The sequence below is a fragment of the Armigeres subalbatus genome, chromosome 3 (assembly GCF_024139115.2).
Source record: "Armigeres subalbatus isolate Guangzhou_Male chromosome 3, GZ_Asu_2, whole genome shotgun sequence".
In the NCBI taxonomy this organism is placed as follows: domain Eukaryota; kingdom Metazoa; phylum Arthropoda; class Insecta; order Diptera; family Culicidae; genus Armigeres; species Armigeres subalbatus.
Genome location: NC_085141.1, coordinates 357987506 through 358014329, shown reverse-complemented (window position 1 = coordinate 358014329; position 26824 = coordinate 357987506). Strand labels below are relative to the sequence as shown.

The 26824-nt window shown below is 41.0% G+C and overlaps 1 protein-coding gene across 2 annotated transcripts in view; it reads left to right on the top strand.

Annotated features, from left to right (window-relative positions):
* LOC134226196 (GTP-binding protein Di-Ras2) overlaps window positions 1–26272 on the top strand; it is a 406254-nt gene extending 379982 nt beyond the window's left edge. For both annotated transcript variants that reach the window (XM_062706809.1, XM_062706810.1), the window contains 3 exons: window positions 21375–21572; window positions 22387–22479; window positions 22540–26272. In XM_062706809.1, coding sequence (XP_062562793.1) covers window positions 21375–21572; window positions 22387–22479; window positions 22540–22785 — 537 coding nt within the window. In that variant the 3' untranslated portion in view covers window positions 22786–26272. The remainder of the gene's footprint in view (window positions 1–21374; window positions 21573–22386; window positions 22480–22539) is intronic.
* The last annotated feature ends 552 nt before the right edge of the window (window positions 26273–26824 follow it).

Genomic DNA, 26824 nt, shown 5'->3' with positions numbered 1-26824 from the left:
ATTGCAATCCAAGCAATGAAATGTGTGACGTCTAATTTGCGTGATACACTTCTCCCTTCTCACTTCTCACATCTCACATCTTTATCTAATTTTTCACCACTAAAATGAAACAATTCTCACTATTCACTTCTTGCCTCTCACTTCTCACTTCTCGATTCTCACTTCTCAAATCTTTGTTTCTCACTTCTCACATCTCACATCACACACCTAACTTCTCCCTTCCAACTTCTCTCTTTTTGCTTCTCACTTCTCACATGTCATGTTGCTTTTTATTTCTCACTCCTCACTTCTCACTTCTCACATCTTGTATTGAACTTCTCACTTCTCATATGTCGCTTTTCACTTCTCGGCTCTCACTTCTCAATTCTCATTTCTCACTTCTCGCTTCTTACATCTCACTTCTAGTAACTAATTTCTCACTTCTCACTTCTAAATTCCACTTCTTATTTCTCGGCTCTCACTTATCATTTTTTGTTTCTCACATCTCACAACTTTATCTCATTTCTCACTATTCACGTATCGCTTCTCGTTTCTTACTTCTCGCTTGCCACTTTGCACTTCTTACTTCTAACTTCTCGCTTCTCATGTCACACTTCACACTTCCCACTTCTTCCTTCTAATTTCAACCTTCTTATCTTCACTTCTTACATCTTACTACTTTTTATTTCTCGCTCCTCACTTCTCACATTTCACTTCTCACAACTCACTTCTCTTCATTCACTTCATGCTTCTTACTGCTCATTTCTTGCTTACCACTTCTCACATCTTACATCTCATTTCTCTTATTGAACTTCTCACTTCTCATTTGTCGCTTCCCACTTATCGGCTCTCACTTATCATTTCTTGTTTATAACTTCTCGCTTCTCACATCTTACATCTCACTTGTTATATCGAATTTTTCACTTCTCACATCTAAATCCCACTTTCTCATTTCTCAGCTCTCACTTATCACTTCTCGTTTCTCACTTCTAGCTTTTCACATCTCACATCTTTATCTCATTTCTCACTATTAACTTCTTGTCTGTCACTTCTTATTTCCCGTTTCTCACTTCCCACTTCTTACTTTTCATCTCTTACTTCTTACTTCTCACTTCCCACTTATTACTTCTCACCTTCACTTCTAACTTCTCATTTTTATTTCTCATTTCTACCTTTTCACTTCTCCCTTATTATTTCTCACTTCTTACATCTCACTTCTGACACCTCACATCTCACTTTTCACTTTTCAAAAATCACTTTCCACTGCTCATCTTTTGCTTCTCACTATTCGCATATCATTCCTTACTTCACACTTCCCAAATCTCACACCTTACTCCTCGCTTACTTTCTCACTTCTCATTTCTCCCTTCTCACTTTGCCTATGAGAAGTGAGAGATGAGAAGTAACATCCTTCATTTTTTACTTGTCCCTTATTGCTTCTCATTTCTGGTTTCACACCTTTCGTTTCTCACTTCTCAGTTCTTACTTCTCACTATTCACTTCTTAGTTCTCACTTCTCACTTTACACTACTTACTTCACACTTCTCATTTTTCACTTCGTACTTCTTACTTTTCTCTTCTCGCTTCCCACTTCTCGTTCTCAAATCTCACTAATCGTATCTAATTTCTCATTTGATACTTCTCACTTCTCAATCTCATTTGTCATTTATCGCGTCTCACTTATCACTTCCAGCTTCTACCTTATTACTTTGCGATTCTCACTTCTCCCTTCTCGCATCTCTATTTTATTAGTCGCTTCTGGTTATTCACTTCTCGCCTCTAATTTGTTACTTATCATTTCTCCCTTCTTACTTCTCACTTCTTCTTTCTCACTTCTCATTCGGCCTAATGGCTGTGGCCAAATGACCTTCGGGACTGACGGCCTTCGCTCTAATGACCCAGCATCATACCTCCTTTAAATACTTAAATAAATAGTGTTTTCCCTTGAAAAAGAGTTAGTCAAAAATAAACTTTTTTTGATTTTCACGTGATTACAAGATTTTTTTGAAAAACCGTTTGATTTTTTTTTAAATCCGCGTAAAAATACCGCTTAAATTCCAAAAAACGCGTTAATGCTAAAAAACGCGTAAAAAAAATTGCGTAAAAAGCGACCCGCGTAAAAAAAAGTACCCAGTGTACTAAGTTAAAAAGCAGGCCAAGTTCCAGTTGCTGTGTAGAGCGATTGCAATGCATTGAAGAAAAAGATAAAGTTTTATTTACGAGATGAGCCGGCCAAGGGCCGAAAATCTCGTTAATAAAGATGAAAATGTTTGAATTTCAACATTTTAATTACAAACAATTTCACGATGCTAGTTGCTTCGGATTCAACAATGGATCATGTAGCAACTGGCATCGTGAAATTGTTTGTAATTAAATGCTAGTTATTCCTTTGCGATGTTGCTTCCTGTTGAAAAACTTACCTACCGTCGTCGGGGGTGACAATGGGTCAAATGGGGGTGAGAATGGGTCACTGTTTCAACCACTTAGAATGCTTGTAGATTGGATTGAATGCATCTGAGGGCTAGAAAACTAAAATAGGTATAAGAGACCTTTTTGAACGATATTGCTCTACGAGCTCTAGACTGCCGGTAAAAGCGATGACCCATTCTCACCCCCCAGACCCATTGTCACTCCCGATGGCGGTACCGATTTTCTTTATACATATTTCAATATTATGTTCCCAACTGATTCCCAATTGACGCCCAGTGCAGCATAGAAAGTTAGATATAATCCGGGAACAACTGAAAAAAAGGGAATAGAATAGCTGACCGGATACCATTCTGGAATGATTTCATTTTTTGTTACTACATACACCTCATTTCCCATGTTGGCATTATTTTCAATGGTCTGGTAAAAATCATAATTTTTATGGTGAGTTTATTTTAGCGCCAATGATTATTCAAACATCGGCGAACAATGTTCAGAGATCTCAAACAACCATAATCCCGAAGCATGTTTTTGAAGCATTGTTGGCAAAGCAAATACCACCCAATGTACAGCATGCAAACACACGTGTGCTTGCCTTCCATACCAACCATTGAAATGTTCCGGATTTCACGAAAACATTTAGTTTCACCATACGACGCTGCCGGTTTGGATATTCGCTCCAACAATATTCTAATCCACTCGCGGTAGCAATGTACCTGTCTCTGTAAATGAATAACCGATGATTGATGACACTGACATTGCATTGCAACATTGCGTCGCATCAACTACGAACCAAAACGACTACATTTCCCGCTTCCGTGTGCTAAGCTTTGATGCACATCCCACACGAGCACGCACAGTTTTCGAGTGTCCTATTTCTTCCGGTGGAAGCGCGCTTCAATGTTTCCCTATCCAGTTTCCTGATGGGCATGAAATGCAGCTGTACTAATCGTAAATGCATTGTTGACATTCCCGTCCAACTACGGGGTCCGCTGGTCCGCTCATATTGCTGAAACACGATCGTGCAGCTTTCATGGAGGTGCGAGGATTTGGAGTAAGATAGGGGATTGTTAATGGACAATTATCGGCTACTGGATACTGGGAGCGCGGTCTCCAGTGGTCGGTGGCGTGACACCTGCACAAGCAGGAACTGGCTACAGCGGGTTATTGTTGTTTCGCCGACAGCAATGTGCAACGGTGTAGCCAAATATTTATCTTTTCGCTTTGCTTGATTCACAGTATGTAGGAGCGAACGGGTAGTGACTGGGGCTGCGATGGTCAGTCTGTCAATGAAATGGTCAGGCAAATATCACATTTTCATGGCAATCATGGAGGGAGATGGATTTGCTGGCAATCCTTCGTTGTGTTTCATCTCGTAATTGGAATAATTTCATAAAATATACATTTGTTTCGCATGATTTCAACGCCATTTCTCATTAAAATGTTTCCTATTTGTCAATTCACAGAAAGCCTTCAAATTGCCTATTGTTCAATTGTTGTTATTGAATTTCATCCGACCTGCATTCATTTCAACGGTCACAAAAATTTCTAACTCTATGTGCAAGACTAATACAGTATATGTGTGAAGCTTGATTGCATTGCGCATACATTTGATATGGAATTTGAGCTCAGTGGAACGAGAAGAAGTTGAAGTTTGACCTGTTCATCGTCACTCAGCAATTTCTGTCTGACTGTATCCATAAGCGTTTACGAATTGGAAATCGAGACAAAAATCGAAATCGCGGCAGAAAGTGATAAATCTCAGATGCCTTTGCTCGAAATTTTTATCCGTTTAAATGTAAGTGAAAAATAACAAAGTTGCTGGTCCTCAGCATAAACATTTGATTTTTGAGATACCTAGTTAGAATAATTACATTGCGGCTATTAAAGGCGCCGTATATGCATAGTGAATTGATCCGTAGATGAAATGAAGAATTTTAACACCACAGTACTTTTCAAATAAATTATGCATTCGTGGTAAATAGAACTGTTCGGTTTAACACTTCTAGGCTTATGAAAAAGAAATTTGAAACAGCTGCTGGGAAAATGAAAGTTTCAGATTCAATTTAAAATGACGGGCGCGAACCATTCGAATCTCTGCATATTTTGCTCTAAAGATATTAAATATAGGATACAGTTGAATAAAAAAAAACGAATTTTCCATCAGTTTAAGGACGTAATTGACATTAGAAAATTCCACGTGAAATATTATCAATTTCTATAATAGGAACGTAATTTTTGCATTTTACCATAAGGGAACATCCATAAATTACGTAACGCTAAGAGGGGGAGTGTGACAATCCATGCAAAATTTTCAGATTTTTTAATTGATTAGCGTTACGTAATTAATGGATCTTCCCGGAGGGTGAATTAATTTTGAATTGACAGATTGGTAGAAAAATCCACGTTTTTGAAAAAAAAAAGATTTTTTTTTAAATCATAACTTTTAAATGACCGTCGTCGAGTTCAGTGCATCTTAAGACAAGAAAACTAAATTATGTATGAGAGTTCTTTTTCAAGATTTTGTAATATGATTCATTCATTGTCACCATCCATCCATGATCCATTGTGACCCCCGATGACGATACTGAAATTAAAGCTTACTCTTATTTTAAATTGAATTTTGATGGATAAAGCACGAAACTTTGTTTTTTTAAATCATGATTCACAGTACGAGACTTTTTTGTATTTTTAATTGAAAGATTATTCAATTTTGCATAATGTTTTGTATTAAAAAATAAAACGTCCTCGATTCACAACACGAACGCCATCAAAAATGGATGGCATGGAAACAAGCATGGAGTTGCATGGTTGCTCGCGATGGGCTGGTCCCTCAACAGCTACAAAAAATGACACAAACAGTGGTTCTCAGTTTGCCACAAACAGTGGTTCTCAGTCAGTCTCAGTAATGTTACGGAAATTATTTTGAGCTTTTAATGAAATGTATTCACTTGCCATAAGACGAGTTTGTACTATCCCATTTGGTCGAGTCAAGTACGAGAAGCTTTTCACTTTTCCTATTTCCACTACAGTAATATCCCGAATTCATAAAATAGTACAAAATTCATAAATTACAAAATCCTTCACAGGTACTCAGAAGTCATTCATAATAAACCGCAGGAGGTAAAAGTTATCTCATGAAAATCGTTGTTGTTTGCGATATTATTTACAAAAATAAAAAGAACGACTAAAATTTTCAATATTTTTTTGTTAGGACAAAATCGGGTCGAAAATGTAATAAAATCGGTACGAAACAAAATCGGGTCGAAAACGCAACCCATGGTGTCCATACAGGCCGTTAGAGGCCATGCACATGATTTACAATTATGATTATTTTGCAGTTTAGACGAATGGAAATTCACATTTATGCCGAATGAGAAGTGATAAACTACAATTGAGACGTTAGAAATGAAAAGTCAGTTCTTCTTATTCTTCCCTATTTCTTCCATCCTCTTTCATCTCTCTTCCTTTTTTGTTTTTTATTCTTTCTTCCTTTTACTTTATTTTTTCTTTCTTCTGCTTTCTTCCTTTTTCTTTCTACTTTCTTTCTTCCCCTGTCTAACTTCTTCCTTCATCCTTCTCTCCTTTTTCTTCTTCTCACTCTTTCCTCCTTTCTTCTCTCTTCTTCCTCCTTTTTTCTCCCTTTTCACTACTTCCTTCTTTCTTCTTTCTCCTTTTCTTCTTCCTTCATTTTTTTTCTATCTAGCTCAATTATTCTTCCTTTTTCCTGATTCGATCTTCCTTGTCCCTCCCCTCTTATTTTTCTTCATTTTTTTTTCTTTCTTCTTTTCTCCTTCTTCTTTTTTTCGACCTTCATTCTTTCTTCTTTTCCTCTTTGGTTCTTTTTTCATGGTTCCCTACTTCCCTTATTTCTTCCTTCATTCTTCTTCGTTATTTCTTATTTGTTCTTATTTCTCCATTCGCCCTTCTCATTTCTTCCTTTTTAATTCTTCTTTCTTGGTTGGTTCTACCTTCTTCCTTCTTCCTTCATCCTACTCCCTTCATTCTTTTTCCTTATTCGTTCTTCGTTTCGGGGCTGTTCAGCCACATTAAGAGTTGCACTATGCGTTTTTGGATTTGCACTATGCGTTTTTCTGGGTTTCTGAGTCTCCATATCTCCGCCATGGCAGGACCGTTAGAAAGCAATCTGGTCTTATTTTATTATAAAATTACATAACGTAGGAATATCCCAACCCGTGCGCGATCACTCCCTTTTCCGTCAGGTATGTAGGCGATGGCACAAATCTTTCAAATTGAGCCGACGTTCTTATACTTGATAGCTGATACCTTCCTTCATCATTCATTCTTCTCCCTTCGGACTATGGGAAGTTATGGCCAAAATACTTTTTTTTTACGAAATAATCACATAAAAAAGTGTCACTCATTTTTCGGGAACTTATCCTCAACCGATTTGCTTTCAGCAAGCTGCATTCGACGCAGAATTTTCCTATTAAAAATTGGCCTAATCGGACTATGGGATCGGAAGTTATGGCCGAAAAAACTTTTTACGGAATAATCGCGTAAAAAAGTGTCACTCACTTGTTCTCAACCGATTTGCTTTCCTCAAATTGTATTCGACGCAGATTTCTATCTTATTGTTTCCTATTGAAATTTGGCCAGATCGGACTGTGGGCTCGGAAGTTATGGCCAAAATACCACTTCTTATTTGCACGAGAAAGGCACCATCACCGCTAGGTGGATTAATCAGGGTTTTCTTATTTCTTTATACTTCTTTTTTACTTCTTTCATATGTTCTTCTTTCTTATTCCTTTTTCCATTCTGTTTTCTTCCCTCTTCTTCTTTCCTTCTTTCTTCTTCCATGTTTTGCTTCCTTTCTCGCTTCTCATCACTTGGTGTAATGGTCTTTGTCTTTATGACTCAGCACCATTCAGTAAATTTTCACAGGAAGATCTATTTAATTTCTAAAAGATTTGAATGAATGAATCAACAGAGGATTTTTTTTAAATCTGTTTAACTTCCTGTGTAATCACTTTTGTATTCTCATTTCAAAGCTTTTTTACTAAATTACTGTTCCGAGGAGATTTTCGCCTGCAAGACGGCTTACTTGATCTGAACCTTTTTCCAAAACTTGCTTCAGTAAGCAATCGTGCACCATTGCGGATGCCACGATGGTCGCCCTAGCCTCACGGTTTTACTGGTACAAATCTCAAACAATAAGTGATCAAACAAATCTGTTCTACTCGGGATTTTGAGAAATGTGCTTCGAGTTTCCTACTAGTCTTGCGAGTAAAGGCGTAGGATTGCCAATCCGGAAATGGCGAATTCGATTCTCGGTCCGGCGAAGAAGAAAAAGAAGAAGCCTCTGAATGAGTGAGGTACAATTGAAATTTGATTCTAACGGGTTTCGCGTTCACCTTAAATAGAACTGAACTATTAATAAAATAAGTACCCTTGTAATAGGTACCCTTGTGTCGAAAATGATGTTGAAGATTCAAAATCATTCGTCTCAAGCAAATTTAAATCACTCCTGATATAGTGATAAGTGCAGTTACTGTAAGTTTTATCAAACTTCTACAAATTTGTATTGCCGTAGAAAGTTATATATCAGCGGCGTGAATATTTTTGGACAGCGGCGCGCCAGTTAAAAATGTCGGCGGCGCTCACCTCTATAATGGTGTTGAAGCCAAACTCAATAAAATTTTCTCAGACTTCCGTCGAAAGCATAGTCACAGAGAACAGACGTTGAAGCTGTACTCTATTCTGTGATATTTTTGCCTTTCGCGTATACTAAGTATACGTAAAGGCTATAGGATCATTACAAAACCGAACTTTTGATAGAAGGAACTTTTGATATATAACACTATGGATAATTCTCGATTCAGCTCGACGGATTGAGGTGATGTTTGTATGTTTTATTTTTCTTCCTAAGCAATGGAGGGGGAATCTGCTCAACAGACATCCTGGGTTGTCCAGGAAGTGCGGGGTTAGGGATCACCTCCAATAGCAAACGAGGGAGGCAGGACTACTTCCCCGACACGCTAAACCGTTTCCATTGCCGCCAAGCCCATAGTCCCTTCGGTACAACCAGAAAGTAATGCTTCAAAGGGGGGCCAGTGCACAACGCACCCTCGATGTTAGCTGCGTGTTGCAGCATCGAACTTCGTGACACGCTTTTTTAGAAGAACACCATGGTATCGTGCCAGCGCATTACCGGCTTTCCAGGTGGCCTTACCACGCCCTATGTCCTCGGAAGGTGGGAAGGGTCGACTTCGCGCCTGCTTCCCTCTGCACGACTGGTATCAAGAATGATGATGCCGCGTGCACCCCAAATTGACCTTTCTGCGATAGGGCCTATTCGCCAGCACCCAGAGGGACTTGCCGACGCGGTGCCTACGCCTGCCCCAGCCTTGACGAGGACCCCTTTCCGTCCTCGGGCTCGGAACCCGCCCGGTTGACCGACGCCGCGAAAGCGACGATACCATGTCGTTCTTCACGCGGCCATTTGTTCGATAAAAGGAACGAGTTCGACCACAGAGCATGACCACCGGTATTACCCATGAAGCCAACTCCGATCCCTTGGACCACCTCTTATTTGCTACCTGCGTCCCTGCCGGACCTTTCCGCTGCGGTGGCCGTCTCCACTTCACACTGTCGCCGCAGTGCCGTAACGAGCTCTTCGACTTCGGTGATCTCGTCCAGGTCTTTAACCCTTAGATTCACATCCGTCGTGAGTGCCCTCACCTTGACTGTCTCGCCTAGGACTTCCTCCGCCAACTTCTTGTAGGCGGCGCCCTTTTACGAGACGCCTCGCTTCAGCTCGAGGATTATCTCGCCCATCCGGGTACATCTTATTCGACGTACGTCGGCGCCGAGTTCACCGAGCTTGACGTCACTCCTCATCGCCTTCAAGACGTCCGAGTACTTAGCCTCGTCCGCCGTGATGACTAGGGCATCGCCCTGGAGCGATTGGCGCCTACCCTAGACTTCTTGCTACCCGCATTCGCCTGGGCCTTCTTTTCGGCCCTTGACGTCTTCGGTTTCCTCTTGTTCTTGACCAGGGTCCAGGAGGCGTCATCCCCCTCTATTTCCCTGGTCTGGTGCGGCTGAGAGCTCTCAGCCTGCCGTAACCCCTTACCACCGTCTTTCCTGGGTGGACCTTTCCAGGTCCTTCCTCCCCCGGTTTTGGAGGTACCTGGCCGGGGTTCAGCTTCCCAGCCCACTACCCTTGTTCGGGGTAGTAACCCTCCGCGTTTTGGAGCGGCCCCCAGGGAGCTCATCCCCTGGAGACTGTCTCCCCCGTTTTTGTGTCTGCTCCGTTGGAGCAGTCACCCCCGACGTACCCGCGAATCCTTGGGCCTCAGTCTGGGTAGACCTCGACTCCACGGATTTCACGGGTTTACACTTGGCCGTCCCGACCGCCCTCTCCAGCATCGACTTTCGAAGTTTCTGCAAGCTCCTCTTGAGGTCCTTACTGATATTATGCTTCGATGACGCAAAGTCGATGATGGCGTCCAGCTGTTCCGTCGCCACCTCGAAGGCCTAAAGCCCATCGCGTTTGCGGTTCATCGCCTCCACAAGCCATGGGCCGTCAATAACCTCTACCGGCGTTTTTGACGTAGGACTTACGTCTCTCTTTACTATACCGGGTGTCATTTCAAAATTTCTAAATCGGCCGCGTTACGCTGTGTTGAAAGATTTCAAACGTTAACAGCTTTTACCCTAGTGAACAGATTTCTGCAGTTAACCCCTCAATCGACAGCTTTCAAGTATGCCTTTCATATTAATGCTTAGGTCTGCTAAGAAGGCATAAAATAGCGCAGCGCGAATTTTTCCTTTCAATCTGGCCGAAACAGGCAAAGCAATAACAGCAGACACAATCCACGCACTTCTACACCAAGGGACCAAAATTTCAAACTAAAAATTAGGATCCAATATCTGTAGGACAGGAAAACATACATATTGAATTACAAGAAAAACATTTCTTCCACTGAAAAATGTTTTCGGAAAATTGTTTAGTAGCCAATCAAAGTAGCAGACTTTTAGTTAAAAAAAAGATTCCCTAATTATTTTTTTTTACAAATGTGCTCTATCGCACCTATTTGGGTGAAAATGTATTGATGAATACGTAATTAAGTACAGTTTTAAATGATCTTTTTGTGTGCACATTGTATTCCTTGGAAAATTTTAGTTTACATGAAATATTTGTACTTTAAAAACAGTGACATTGAAATGGTGTCGCGTTACGAAAATAGTCGTATAATTGATACTAGACAAAAGGTACAAACATTGGAAAAGTAATATTTCGGATTCTCTTAGTACTCGTCAAGAGCTTTCTTTTCGTGTATTAAGATCCAAAATCGGACCATTTTCCATGAAGTTACACTAGGTACAAAAATATGGTGTCGCGTTACGCGAATTGAATGTGCTTCTGTAATAAGGGATAAAATGCTTTCGGTTTATTGGTACAGTATGACAATGGTTTCTTTCAAGTAATTTAGGGCTTGTGCATGAATAGCGTAATAAAATTGGGTGTGTAACGGAGTGTGTCATTTGGTAACTCTCCATACTACAAAAATAGGTTACCATACAAAAATGTTACGGAGTGGTGGGAAATTACAAATGTTTGGTGTTTGGTGACCCCTTTGGGGTCGTCCGTTAATAAGTCACGTGAAACTGAGTTTTTTTTTCGAATAAATTGTGAGGCTTTTTTAATCCTCTCTCTTTTCCACGCAATATCACCATGCCACTCATATGAATAAACGTAACTAACAGTTTGCTGACGAACACGGTTTCCTTCTACCATGTCACGAACCGTCAAACTTGTTTGTGGATGCCAAGCATGATTATATTTTTTTCAATGGTTCGTTTATTTGAAAGGCTCATCTGACGTGAAGCGTTACGGAGCCGCAGTTATGTTTTTAATACAAGTTTTATCTTGATTTTAAAATATATTTTTGGCTTTGAGGAACCGAAAGACTCGTGTTTTCTTTTCTCCATTTAATTTGATGATTTTTAATATTTTAGTTAATTTTCCTTTCGGTCGCTCTTACTAGCTCGGCATTTTTTATTCTTTGACCAAGATCGTCACAGCCGAGTACGTCAGCACTCAAAGAAGATGCCGTGAACATACGTCAATTTAGTCGATATTTCATCTTAAGAACTAAGAAGAGTGTTGGTCATTGGTAGTCGAAAATATAATGAATTGCGTCAGGCAAAAAACTTCACCAAACCAATGCGAGAATAAGGGCCTATCGAAAAAGGTTAACTGAAAGTTGCTGAGTAATAAATTGAAAAAAAAATTCCATTTTATGTTAATCGAGATTAACCAGCACTGGGCTGGTTCGTTAATAAAGACATCCTAATGAACTTCGCTTTGACCTGAATGAATATACAATAATAAGACAATTATTTTACACCAGGATATAAACACTATTTTCAAAATTGAGTATTTATTTTCTGAGTAGTGTTGATGATAGCGTAAAGATTGAAAATGTAGTTAAAAGTAGTGCACTCAGGGCACGACGCATACGTTCTTGTGATAAACATTGGTTGAGACATGGGACGTATTCCAATCTTTACGGAAACAAATACTTAAAAAGTTGAAAACAGATAACGTTCCAGTAGAAACGTAGAATAAAAAAACGACAGAAATATTACTCTTCAACATTGCTGAGCTACTTGGGCCATCGTCACCTTTCAAAATGGTTAACGAAGAAAAAAGGCAATTTTCAGTGTAAATAAACTCACTTCTAGGGGGATCGATCGTCTGACCACGTACTTAAAAACCGATCCGGATCATACTTGGGTGTGACTAATATAAAAATAGGAAAACCCATTACCATTTAATTTGTTTCTAAAACTGAATATGTGATACGAATGAAATTGGTTCATTTCTATATTTGTGCCGGTTAGTCCCTCAAACTTTAATAACTGAAACTCCAGATCGTGACCACCAGCTCGAACATTCAACGATAGATAATGTGATAATATTCTGTGTCGAATATAACATGTCGCATCGAAATCGGCTGAAATTACGTATTCTATCAACGATAAACACGTTTGCGTAACGCGACACCATTTGCAGGAGACTGTTTGTTGATCAGCGTAACGCGGCGGTGTTCATGTCAATTCAGTTATTTTCATTATAATTTCCGTTTTTTCCTGCGATTTTAATTCACAGCCTCATTTCTGTTGATGTGTACAAGAATGCTTAGAACAAATCGAGATTCCAAACCTTATACCAGAGCTAAAAAACGCAATTGCATTTCAAAATGCGAAAAAGTGCAATTCAGCGATGGTGTCGCGTTACGAAATGCAGCGCGCTATATTTATCATATTCAAAGCGTAAAATCTCAAAATGAATATAGCATCAGAAAGGAAATTTAGTGGGGATAATTTTACACCTGTTTAATCATATGCCCCCAAGGCTAATTTTCGAATGCAGACCTAATTTCTCGCTGAAAGTCGGCTCCTCATTGTGTCGCGTTACGCTGGAATGTGTCAGCATCGCATCGTCGGAATTTTTGAGTGGTTACATCATCGTCTTAGCCACGCATTCGCAAACCTAAAGCCTTTTTAAGACCAAGGCAGAATCGTCAGCACCATCGGCATTTTCAGCCCGGCATTGTCGAGAAGCCAACAGTAAGCGCGGCACGGCGGTGTGTGACGATAGAGTGTCGACGACAACACTACTGATCAAGTTTTCTCGGTCGATGGCAGCAGCGGTTAAGCGTTTGGTATTCCTGCAGACATCGATTCATAATGTTTTAAACAATCATAAACTCCCAGTTGAACCGCTCAAGAGGAAATTTACATCTAACATTGTGAATGGATCTTTTCAGAACCACTAATATACTTACTAAAGAGTTTTTCGCAATAGAATCTTTTTGAAAATGTAGTACAATCAACTATTATTAGAGAGCGTTTGCGTGACAATTTTATTAATTCGCGTTCATGGCGATGAATTGTTACAAAATTCTGTCTTCCTCGCTCACGACAAAAGAAAATGCGTTTCTTATTCTAAGATTTCAACGAAAATTTTTGAAATTTCTCCATTAGAATTCCAAAAATTGTCACTGTTTTGAGTCTGAATATTTCAATTTAAAATTTGATTTATTTGTTGATGTTAATAGATAAATAGCTACTGAATTTTGTGTAACTTTCAAACGTTGGTATAAAGCTTTTGAATATTCTTGGTTAACGTGATTTTGTGTTTAAGCAAGTATACTCTATTACCACTATTACCACTCTAGCTAAGCGTCGCGGTATCACAAAAGACAAGCAATGTAGTGAAGAGATATTGCGAGGGGTGCTTAAACGTATAATTCAATGTGCAGCATAAAGGCTCCCCCAGACCTAAGCGATTTCATCGCCGCGACGGCGACAACTAGTCGCCGCGACTCTATCGCTGGGTCGCTGCAGGCAATGTTCCATTTACGCGTCCATACCAGCGACGATAGAATCGCAGTCGCCAAGCGATAGAATCGCGTAGCGACCGTCGCGTCGCGTGTGTTTGGGGGAACCTTAACATGTCGAAATAATGTGTTAGAAATCATCACATGATCCCATTTTGGTATCTTAGTTTAAAAATGAAATGTTGAAAAATGTAATTAAATTGTTCAAAAATTGTAAAATTAGTGTAATATTTGCAATTATCGCACTCCTGGCAATCATTTTTAGGCGTTAGTCATCTTTGGTAACCCAAGATGGAGTCTGTTGCCCAATATATGGGGATTCTTGCTTGGTTGGTCAACGTAAAGGTAGAACCAACAAATGTTTTGCGATGTATTCATCAAAGAGGTGGAACATCGGCTTAAGTTGCAATGCTATAATGAAGTAATCATTAGCTTTATTGATCAATGTAAAGGTGTAGCCATCAGCTGATTTACAATGGTATTATTCATCGAAAAGGTGGAGCTTCGGCGGATTTCCTATGCTATAGTTCATCTTTTTTTGGCAATTATGGCATTGAAAATACTTCGAATGTCCCATATATAATTATTTTGATAGTGAACTCTTTTATTCATTAGTTTTTATTTAGAAAATAATAATTTTGAAATGTTTTGTCACTTTAATTACCCACGACTAGCAGTGAGCAAACGATGTTCAATGGTCTTATTCATCAAAGGGGCGGAGCTTCGGCTAGAGTTCTGATATAATGATAAAATCATGGCTCACGCGAGTTTAGTTCCTGCTCAAATTTTATCTTGAGCGGTCGGTAGAGAACCAACATCCAGCGACAGGGACAGGCCTGACAATAGTCATCGTCGCAGCAAGAAAAACCGCAGTAGCGACGAGATTTATTGTCTTCATTGCTACTCGACGCATCGTCAATGACGCGCACAACGTTAGCTTTCGTCATGCAACCAAATCGTCATGACGACAGCGAAGAACGAAGACTTCATACCATTATTCTTCAAGCGGCAGCTGCCCTGCGAAGATTTTTATTATTTCTTTGTGAAAATGAATTTGAAGTAACGTATGAAGATGTTATAAATGCTATCGAAACATTTATGTTACCAAAGTTCGTACTATTTCTTTATTCTAGACATCATTATGTTTTTAACTACTCCGTCTATAATGACGTGATTATGTGAAGAAGTGACGATGGAAATCGTCATAACTTTTGGCTGCACGACTATCTTCGTGGTAGGCATGCGGCATTCTTCTTCTTCTTCTTATTGGCATTACATCCCCACACTGGGACAGAGCCGCCTCGCAGCTTAGTGTTCATTAAGCAGTTCCGCAGTTATTAACTGCGAGGTTTCTAAGTTTCTTAGCCGAAAATTGTCTAGACCGGCACCGGGAATCGAACCCAGCCACCCTCAGTATGGTCTTGCTTTGTAGCCGCGCGTCTTACTGCACGTCTAAGGAGGGCATGCGGCATGAAGAAACCGAATAGGTGTCGCGTCGGGCAATGTTATGACGAAGACTATATTTTTTCGCTTTCTTCATACGACGAGAATGACTATTGTCAGCCCGGACAGGGATGATGATATTGCCGTCTCTAGAAATCAAAGAATTATCTTTTTACAAACTTTCATCAATTACAAAAAAATCAACATTAGATGAAAAATCTATTGATAGCTTTCCATTTTGATATTTTTTCTCTAGATTGGTAACGAAACGTGTAATAATGCTGAAGAATAATGCTGAGCAAAATATGTATTTTTACATGCATGGTCAAGCCAAGTCCTACGAGACCTGAACAATTCACCTCTTGCGAAGGGGTTGTCGCCAACACTACTACCACTAATTGAAGAATTGACTTGGTTTTCCATTTTGGTCCCACGAGTTGTGTTACCGTATAAGGTAACAATAAGCCAACGAACTGACAATACCCCAACTATATTGCATCATAAAAACAGTACTAAATCAGAAATGTGAGACTTTGCATGTAGTTACCCTTAAGTAAAATAGTCAAATAAAAGTTAGAACGTTTCTTTGGCTATTTTTCTTTAACCATGTGAATACTAACAAAAATCGATTCACCCCTTGACACATATGGCAATCCGAGAGAAATTCTTTCGGGTAACCCAAACCCCGAACGAAAAGAGAAAGGAACGAAAAAGAAAAAAAAAACGATTGGAGATCGAGGAGAAGGTGGTTAACCGTGAGAGTGGAAAGTCGGAAAAACACAGTGCTCCAGAATAGTGAGGGAAGATAGGGCCGCGTGGGCCTCCTGGATACACCGGAGAAGATTGGTGAATCCCGAGTACTGGCCTTCCGGTGAGGACATAATGGTGGTCAACTAGTCGGTCCCGGGTATTACAGTACACCATCCGTGCGGGCCATGAAACACCATCCAAGCCGACCATTTCGGCGAATATAACCTGATAATCGGTCCACCCATCCACGTGTCCAACCAAGTTTTATCCAGGTCAGTCAACCTGTGGATTACAGTCAACCCCGCTCCGTCACTATCGTCGTACGCCACCCAAATCTATTCCGGATCAGCAGCCCGCTGAATAGTGTCCATTCAGGTTCAGCACCGTCGGTGTGTCTCACCATTGTTCCGGGCATACGAACCCGAGAAACGACTCTGGGGTCCACCCAGGCTGCGCAACCATCTTCGTGTCCAACCTCCAGTTTGTTCCGGGTCAGTCAACCCGCAGAACACGGTCCATCCAGGTTCGCCACCTTTGGAAGAACCAGTCCAAACTGCAGCTTAACCTGCGAACCCGTAAAACCCTGCCATCTTCGTGTCCAACCTCAAGTTTTTCCGGGTCAGTCAACCCGCAGAATACTGCCCATCCAGATTCGCTACCTTCGGGAGGACCAATCCAGACCACAGGACGTTCCAACCGGTGAAACGCCTCTGGCGTACACGAAAGCTTCATCACCACCATTGTGTCCAACCTCAAGTCTGCTCGAGGCCAGCCAACCAACGCGTAGATCTTCTTCAAAGCTCAGCCAGGCTACGCAACCATCGTACTCCACTGTTCCGGGCATCCAAACCTGTCACAACCCCGAAGCGCCACGAAAGGTATGTCCCCCGCGTATCCTACTTCATGTCGCATGACTACTCTAAAGGTACCCAACGTCATCAAACGGCCGCATCGAACTAACATCCCAAAACTAACGTAACCAATGAACCCACAATAAATGATGTATAAAATGTACAACCTTTACTTTCTGTTTCAATGCCAAGCCCTCGGTTGCATGTCAGTTCGTCGTCTATCGTGTTGTCCGCTTCCGCTGCGATATGTTTCGTGTAAGCAAAGAGAGCTAGTCAGGAGGACGTGAGGACGTCCACTCCGCAGGCGTTCGGACGCCGTCAAAGGAGGTAGTTACAGTTGCTCGGGAAAAGAGGTCCACCACGCCAGAGCCCAGCATGACGCGGTAAGGGACAATTACTGTGGAGGGTGCCCAGGTACCCCACAGGCTTCGTTAAAGGCCTAGCTTATTATTTCACCCCCCTGGCCATGCATCCCCTCGGCACGGGTCGCTTGACGCCTTGGGATTAGGGGTTAGGGACGATGGTCCCGGTCTAACTCGCAGTGGCCATGGGGAGGGGTCGTCAAGCCCTTGGACAAAGTCCTTGCTGCCCCCGTGATGTCTGTATGTGTGTATGTATGTATGTATGTTTGTGTACAAAAAAAATGTGAGACACACTTTTTTGTACTTAGCCTTATCCGATTTGCTTGCAACAGGTTGCATTCGACGCGGAATCCTTCCTAATTTTTTGCTATTGGAAATTGGCCCAATCGGCCAGTGCGTTCCGGAGTTACTAAAAAACATTGCTTTTTTCCCCATTTTTGAAAAAGTTATCGAAAACCGCTGCAATGCATTGCATGGAAAAAAGTGAATCTATCCCCCTCAAGTGGAATTTTGACCTCTCTTATGTGCTTTTCTTGGTACTAAAGCTATGTCCATTTAGAATCCGGAATCATTTATTGTATTGCAGCGGCACGGAAAGTTTTGGCGAGTTGCCACTACAGCCGGGAATACCGCGATAATAACGAAGATTTCATTGATAAAACATAAATCCACGCAACCGCCAACAGCTCCGGCCCATCGAGACATTTTGAGCAGTAATGCGGAAGCTTAAGAAAAGTGGAAAACCAGCTCGGGATGCGACTCAGATGACCGAAATGTGGGAAAAAATGTGACAAGTAAGATGACTCCGGAGATGTGCAACGTTCGATGAGAGGAATAAAGAAGAAGGTGCGAATTTTCACTAGAAACAAGAAGAAATGATTTGTATTGATATTTTTTCCTTAATGTACAGTGAATTATCCTTGTTTTGATGTATTAACCTTCTTCTTCTTCTTCTTCTTATTGGCATTACATCCCTACACTGGGATAGAGCCGCCTCGCAGCTTAGTGTTCATTAAGCACTTCCACAGTTATTAACTGCAAGGTTTCTAAGCCAAGTTGCCATTTTTGCATTCGTATATCATGAGGCTAACACGATGATACTTTTATGCCCAGGGAAGTCGTAATTTCCAATCCGAAAATTGCCTAGACCGGCACCGGGAATCGAACCCAGCCACCTTCAGCATGGTCTTGCTTTGTAGCCGCGCGTCTTACCGCACGGCTAAGAAGGGCCCCGATGTATTAACCTTATTAGTACGTAAATCCGTTACCGAAATACAGATGATTTTATTATTCCGGATTCTAAATGGACATAGCTTTATTATGTATTTTTGTTTTGTTTTATAATACACGAAAAAGGCACCATCACAGCTATATGGATTATTTAGAGTTTTTACTGTTCATTTTGAAATAACTTGGAATGTCGCCGTTACCACAGAGAACATTTATCTAGTGCAGAATCAGTGCTCTAAAGTCATGAAACAATGACACTATGCGCTAGTGTCGTTCTGCATGCAAAAGTATAATAGCGCCATCGATCGTGTTGACAAAATGTAAGTTGCAATGTCGAAGTCGATGGCGTTGAGTTTACGTTTGATTGTTTACACATGTTTTTCAAGCAATTTTGTTCGAGCCTTCATGTCTGTTATCTGTGGCATAGTCGAGATCTCCGCTGTTAAACTGTCGGCAATCATGATACATATTTAAATTTTAACCCTCTCTTTCTCACGACTTTTTTCAAAGTTTTCAATAGAAAGGAATAACCTATGAAAAAATCTAGAGCAAAAGTTATTTGCCATGGCCAAAATTAGTGGAAGTTTTTGATTGTAAATCAATATTTACTTGATTGTTTTTAATAGATTCACTATTTTTACACAAGATTATATTTAATTATATTTGCAGTCTAATGAAACCATAAAGTTGTGCCAAATACTGCTTCCTGTTGTTGAAATAATTCGATGAATGGTGCAATGGAAGGTGCAAATTTTGATGGAGCTCTACAGCTACCATGGGGACGAAAAATAGAAAAATAGAACAAGTTGAAATGCATGAGCATGAGCATGATTGACCGCCCACGGTTGTTACTCCGTTATTGCCAGGTCAGTTTTAATTACACAGAGAACCGACAGATGAAGTTTGGGACTACCATCATCTTCAATGTGTAAGAACTGGTGACCCCACAATAAGCAATACCAGCTCCGGCCGTGTCCGAATGCAGGTCAATTAAGGAATAGGTAGGAAACTGTTGACGTGATACTCGCATCGCATTGATAGATGCCGACGAGTCATCTGCACTTCCACGAGAAATTACTGGGATTTGGATATATGGGGTAGGGAGTGTAGCAAGGTTCGTTTTGGTAAACGGTCTGCCGTGTATAGCGTGTAGTTTGAATTAAAACAAACACAATCGATCGAACGCTAATTATTTTAATTATCGACCGCACTACACAAGTGGATGCGAACTAAATTTTCACTTTTTTATCAATCCACTCTTCGGCACAAAGCAGCACAAAATCTCGTCGACCGGCCGATTGTTTTGTTTTCCGCACAAAGCAGAACTAAATTCCGATGACCGGCAGATCGCTCCGCTTACTGGAAAAACACGACTGGAAAAGAAACCCCCGCACAAAGCAACACAAAAGTTAGGGCCCGCCGATCGTTTTGCTTTCCGCACAAAGCAGAACTAAATTTCGATGACAGGCCAATCGCTCTGCCCAGGAACACGACTAGACCTTTAACTTTTCATATACAATACAATACAATACATAAACACATTTGTGGCTCAATAAATAGTTCAATGGTAATATAAGTATAAAAATGTTATTTCGTGTTTTCCTAGAATGAATTTAAAAATCTCAACGGTAATATACTCTACTAGAATAAAATTACGCGAATAGAGGCAGTGACTCCTAATTTTTTACTACAACTTACTAGTAATAGTAATACTACTAGTAATACTACCGCCACTGCTATTACTACGAAAAATGTATTAACTATTAAGACAAGCATTACTACAACTAAGCGCTACAGTGGATGATCGTTAGCTTCCGAAGTCTTTCTTATTTCTTTATAAGGTCAGTAAAGACCAGGGATCGTAATTCTCACTCATCACACGAGAAGAGTATGCTCCCTCACGCTAATTTTCGCTCAGAAATCGGTTTGCGGAAAAAGAAAAAAAAATGTGATGAGAGATAGGGAGCAGGACCATTTGGGCAGCGCCTCCTATTTCCGTCCGCAATGTTAATAACTCGACGGCGTTCCAACCAAAGGGCTTGATTTTTTGTACATCACTAGATATCTACAGAAACTAACCATGTTCAAAAAAACAAGTAATTCGGTTGTAATGCGACGGAATAACGAACGGGAATAGGGGGTACTAACCAGATGTTTCTCTACCCTAACCATTCTCTCTTACTTACCAGTGCCACAAAAAGTTGATTTGCTCGTTTTCTCACTCCTTTCTTTCTTTTCATGCCATCACCAATTGCAAAAAAATGGCCTTTATGGAACAAACAACCTCATCCCTACATGCAGTCGATGTGATGATATGGCTATTGTGACCACATACCATTGCCATTTTTGTTGATGTTGTAGGTTCGAGTCCCGTTGCGATCATAAAAGATTACATTCATACATTCAGCAATGTTATTGCTTACCTAAAATTTTCGCGAAAAGTGAGTGAGGCGTCAGTGATGAAACGAAAAAAGAAATTCGTCAAGTCTAGACTAACATTTGAAAAAGGCATAACAGCCTAAATTTAATCCTTCTGATTCTTTGTCCACTTATATAGCAATATATGTAGAGAAAGAATTAGAAGGAATAATTTTTGGCTGTTACGCCCTTTTCAAATGTTGGTCTAGAAGTAGCCACGATTTTCGCTTATCTTCTAGGTTCGCTCTAGAGAAAAGAGGGGTGGTAGAAAGATGTTTTTCACTACAAACTCCGAAAAAAGATTCTCTTCCGACCCGAAAATCGCTTGATTTCGTCTCATCGAAACGAAGAATACAAACCCTGATAAAGACTCGTCCTGGGCCCTGTCGGCCCTTCTAACTTTACGCATAGTCTGCTGACGTTTACAGAGCAATAATAAACAAATGAATAATAATTTGAAAAGATTCTAGATTACATTATTTTGCAGAACGCACCTAAATAACGATAAATCATTGGAAATCCACATCTTCTCATTGCAGTTTCCGGCTATGCGAGCCCTTTCCATCTCGTCAGCAGACGCCTTCATTCTGGTGTACGACATCACCGATAGCGTCACCTTCGAGGAGGTCAAAGCCATCCGGGAGCAGATCCACGAAATCAAAGCAACCACAGCCGTTCCCATTGTAGTTGTTGGCAACAAAACCGACCTCGCCGACGAAGATGATGATATTCGACAGGTAAGGTAAAGAGAGCGGGGGCAAATCGACATCTCAACACAGAATAATTTATTTTCGGAAAGCATTCACTTGCCTTGTGGCAGTACGAGTATGAGCTAAGCAAAATTCCAAATGAGTGCACAATAGAACTTCACTTCAAATTTAGAAATTTGAATATAGATAACACTTATAGCAGTGCCAGTGCCTCAAATACTTCTCGAAATGCTTTCAACAATAGTAATTGAAACGTAAGATAAAATTGAAAAGTAAGATGAAATGGCACCGGCTAATTCACAATTTATATAAATATCCTATATATAAAGTTCCGCAACCGTCATCCATCGTTGATAAAATTGCGATAAGACGAATATGTTTACTGATTTGATACACGACCGGAAATGGATTCTCATTTGTTGTATTCAGAGTGTTCCATCGCGGTGACGATGGCAAATGGAAATTAAAAATAAGAACACTGAGCATAACGAGCACCACATAGTTCACCTGTTATTCAATTTAAGTCCACTATACGGCAGTTCTATAATTACATATTTTGATTTCAACAGCAAAATCGTTTTGTATAAAACCCAGATCTATCTAATCTAAAAATCTATCTAATCCCATGCTTATATTCGGAAATAAATGTGAGGCTCGCGAACCTAGTGCGGTAGATGAATTAAGTCAGGTGTTACCTATTCATATGAAATAATTCAATGAAAGCATTTTTTGTACATACCAAAAGCTCTACCGCTACATATTTCACCACGAAAGCTTAAACTCTCTTCATTTCCACTCTCTCGATACCTAATGTTCTCTCATCTCTGCCATCTTTTCCCAGATACCACGTGGCACAACGGAATCGATGATAACCGTCGACTGGGAGAACGGCTTCGTCGAAGCTTCCGCCAAACTCAATCGAAACATTTCACAGGTGTGTATTGCCTTCTAAATGAAACCATCTATTCAAACACTAAACACATTCATTTTCCAGGTCTTCAAGGAACTGCTCGCCCAGGCAAAAATCACCTACAATCTGAGCCCGGCGTTGCGTCGCCGGCGGCGCCAATCGCTCCCGCAGCAAGCCAGTGCCGGAGGCGGCGGCACCGGTCCGTCCACCCCGTCGCAGACTGCTCCACCGTCTTCGGTGCACGTCCCTTCGGCGGCCCAGCTGGCCCACCTGCAGCAGATCCAGGACAAGAGCCTGGGCGGAAAACGAAACTCGTGCATTCTGTCTTAGGGCTGCTTGCGTGATGTGTTGTGCGTGACACGAAGAGTCGGATTGCAGTCATTACATTTGAACTCTGAGCGCAAATTATATTTACTCGATAGTAATGTACTTACAACATAGATTCAGCAATGGAATCGGTATTCACTTTGTTATATTGCAGTAATTGAAACATAAAATCAGTACATTGAATAAAGAATAATGGTAAGGGAAAAACGAGCAAATGTAGGCCAAAGTTTGTAAAGTAGCGATGTGGAGTAATACGGGTAATTCCAAACAAAGCGAACAAGCAGATTATAAGCGTGAACAAGTTATCCTACTACTAATTAAGGTGTGGCACAATTTTTCAGCTGTAATACTGATAAAATACGCAGAAAATATGAACGAAAGTGAATTAGTTGTTGATTAAAAATGATCAATTTTCTTGTATTTTTTGCAATTACAAAGTATTTTATTCACTATTTTGACCCATAATTTCCAAAACATTCAAATGTTTTCTAAAAGTGAATCTCATTTTTTTAATAAAAGCAGTAAGAGAACATATCCTTTAGGTATTTGTTTTAAATATATTTTGACCATTATTCGCATGAAAAAGCTTGGTTTCACTGTTTTGTGTTCTAAAATGTTACACCTATACTTATATTTCAAAATTTTTAACAGTTTTTCAAGATCCGGATCTAAAAATAAGCATTCTAACACATAACATGATTTTGAAACGCTAGCGAACCTAGCGGTGGAAGGCAAGCTTTACTGAACAACGCGCATAGGACAGAGCAAGGCTCTTTCGTATGTATAGGTTAAACGACTTCGTAGATGGGAACCGACTTGAAATATTTTCATCATGGGTGATGTCCAGCCTTAGCCTGTTTCAACGTTAGATTTCGGGCTGCTCTATCTCATGCTGTCCAGTCGTTCATTATTGTGTCATTTTAGATTAATTGGCAAATCGGCTACAATTATCGAAATGGAACCAAATTAGCTTCTTCATTATTACCGTTTCTTCCTTCGCAATCCACGAAATTGGCCGCATACTACTCTAACACTGTTTTGGAGTAATAACATGAAACTAAATGGGGCGTAGTGACAAGAAGTTAAATAAAAACAACGATTTTTTATCGTGCGTCCCAAAAACGATAAAAGCCGTTCCGCGAGCGTTTTGCCGATTTCTTCCATCTCGACCAGAACCTCACTGACAATTTTACAGATGTAAACAGTACACTCTAAAAAGAAACTGTACAAAATTTGGTTAACTTCGGTGAAACAGGAAAGCCAGGCCTATGCTAAGAGCTCATGTTTAGCGTAGCCAACACCAACACCAACGCCGAGCAACGTACGTCAAATCTAAAAAAGCCTAACATCATAAAACATCCAAATTCAGCTTCCTTCAATATGCAACTTTAATCGGGAATATTCATTAAATATGACTAATGAGTTTAATTGATTCAAAACTTATTCTACATGATCAGTTTTGATTTTACTTACAAGGAGATCAACAATTTGTCTTTTATTTCACCGTGAAAAGCTTGAGCAGAATTTAAAAATAATTCCTGCTCTTTTATTGTTGTGCATATTTTTAATTATCAAGTTACAATCATTGGTGTTGTTGACGATTGTTGACATCTCATGCAACTGACAGCGGTCTATCTGCACACTGTGCCCGGGACATGGTGGATATTTTTAAGCTAAGGGAGTTAGATAGGGATGTCTATAGCCTGAGAAAAGCAGTACGTAAATTTGAAAGCGGTACAATAATTTACGACTAACCCTTTAAGTATGCAACCCTTAACTGGTGGTCGATAGTCAATCGCAGACCCGTGGAGACGTGAGATTGAAAATTGTGAACTATGACCAGAACTTTGTTAGACGCTCCATCCCAGATGTTGTATCACCATAACGTAACGATACAAATATTAAATTTATGTTATGCTCCCCCCCCCACACCCCTCCAACAACTTTCCAAAAATATCTTGGGCGCGAAAAAAATCCTTTGTGAAAATCTCTTGCATCCCTAGGCGCCACACAAATTTTCGTGATTTAGACAACAGAAACCTTTTCCGTAGTCAATGAATAGCAAATAAAGGGACAACTTGTTGACTTGCTCCCGATTGATGCGGCGCGATGCAAAATATTGCATAATAGTTGCTACAACATTTGCCTTAGGGTCAGTCCTGCACACCTCCACCGACAGCCGATCGACCTTGAGGGCCCTTTTATGTTGTGATCGTGGGTTTCATCCATACTAAATTATGTGTATTCCGTCTCTTGATAAAAGCGTATATCTTGCTTCAGATTCGTTGAAAGATTAAATCCTTCGAATGGCAGAGGCTTTTTTTCTTTCAGCTTTCAATATTTCAGCCACAGACAAACACACGTAACACTTGAAAAATTACCATCGACCATGACTTCAACGATCAATTTGAATTTGATTGATTGCGCGTTTCACAACTAGAGGCGCTAGCATCGTAATCCTTCGATTTTGACTTTTCACTCCAGCGCCTTCTGGTGACAATGTCATACGAAACAGTGTTTCGTGTAACATGTTCGCAAGATGGTGGTAGAGGAGTTGAATGATGAATTATTTAGAAAAATGTTCAAGCTGTTACGTCTGTTTGTCTGTGTTTCAGCTGTCCAAGTCAGTGACTATTTGTGGCAAAAATCCCCGGATGCTGCAGTCAGGAGTCCACCCATGCCCGTCTGTGCTGTCTACAGCAGTGCCCGACTCCCACTTACAGAGGGGGGAAGGGTCGTTTGGCCGAATAACGTTCGATATCGTTGTTTGGCCGAATATACCATTTGGCCGAACAGACCATAAGGCCGAAAGTCATTTGATCGAAAGGATCATTTGGTCGAATTGGTCATTTGAAAAGCGAGATATATGATGTGAAAAGTGAGACGTGAGACGAGATATTGTGTTTTATGGCTCCACTACCCAGAATAGCATTACCCCAAAGGCCACTACCCAGCCCTACCGTCCTGCTTAGTCAAGCTTAGTCTACAACCAAGAAGCTTTTTTCAAATGCAAAATTTTTTTCTCGTCTATTTGAGCGATTTGCGTCGACGGGAGCGTTAATGTGTGTACAAAAAATAGTGTGCGATACGGCCGCACACTTTCACAGTCTCTTAAAATCTATGGTCACTATCAACTCCCCCAAAGCCAACATTTTGCGCTCCCGCAGGTGCGGACTCGCACTGCTTGCGCCCCCTTAACTCTCAGTTGGGCACTGGTGGTCACTATCAACTCCCCCAAAGCCAACATTTTGCGCTCCCGCAAGTGCGGACTCGCACTGCTTGCGCCCCCTTAACTCTCAGTTGGGCACTGGTGGTTACTATCAACTCCCCAAAAGCCAACATTTTGCGCTCCCGCAGGTGCGGACTCGCACTGCTTGCGCCCCCTTAACTCTCAGTTGGGCACTGGTGATCACTATCAACTCCCCCAAAGCCAACATTTTGCGCTCCCGCAGGTGCGGACTCGCACTGCTTGCGCCCCCTTAACTCTCAGTTGGGCACTGGTGGTCACTATCAACTCCCCCAAAGCCAACCTTTTGCGCTCCCGCCGGTGCTCACTCGCACTGCTTGCGCCCCGTTAGCGCTCAGTTGGGCACTGGTGCTCACTATCTACTCCCCCAAGGCCCACTCTTTGCGCTCCCGCAGGTGCGGACTCGCACTGCTTGCGCCCCCTTAACTCTCAGTTGGGCACTGGTGGTCACTATCAACTCCCCCAAAGCCAACATTTTGCGCTCCCGCAGGTGCGGACTCGCACTGCTTGCGCCCCCTTAACTCTCAGTTGGGCACTGGTGGTCACTATCAACTCCCCTAAAGCCAACATTTTGCACTCCCGCAGGTGCAGATTTGCTATATCAGCGCTCAGAGGGGTCTCGGTTACGCATGACAAATGTCTAATTGTTCCCCTAAAATCTCAATTTACTATCACCTGAAAACATTTTCTTTTTTGTGATACTTGAGTTATTGGCACTACCCCGAATGGGACAGTATCGCGAAAACCATAACCCCGAATAAGACACTACCCCGAAAGGCAATTATTTCGAATCTG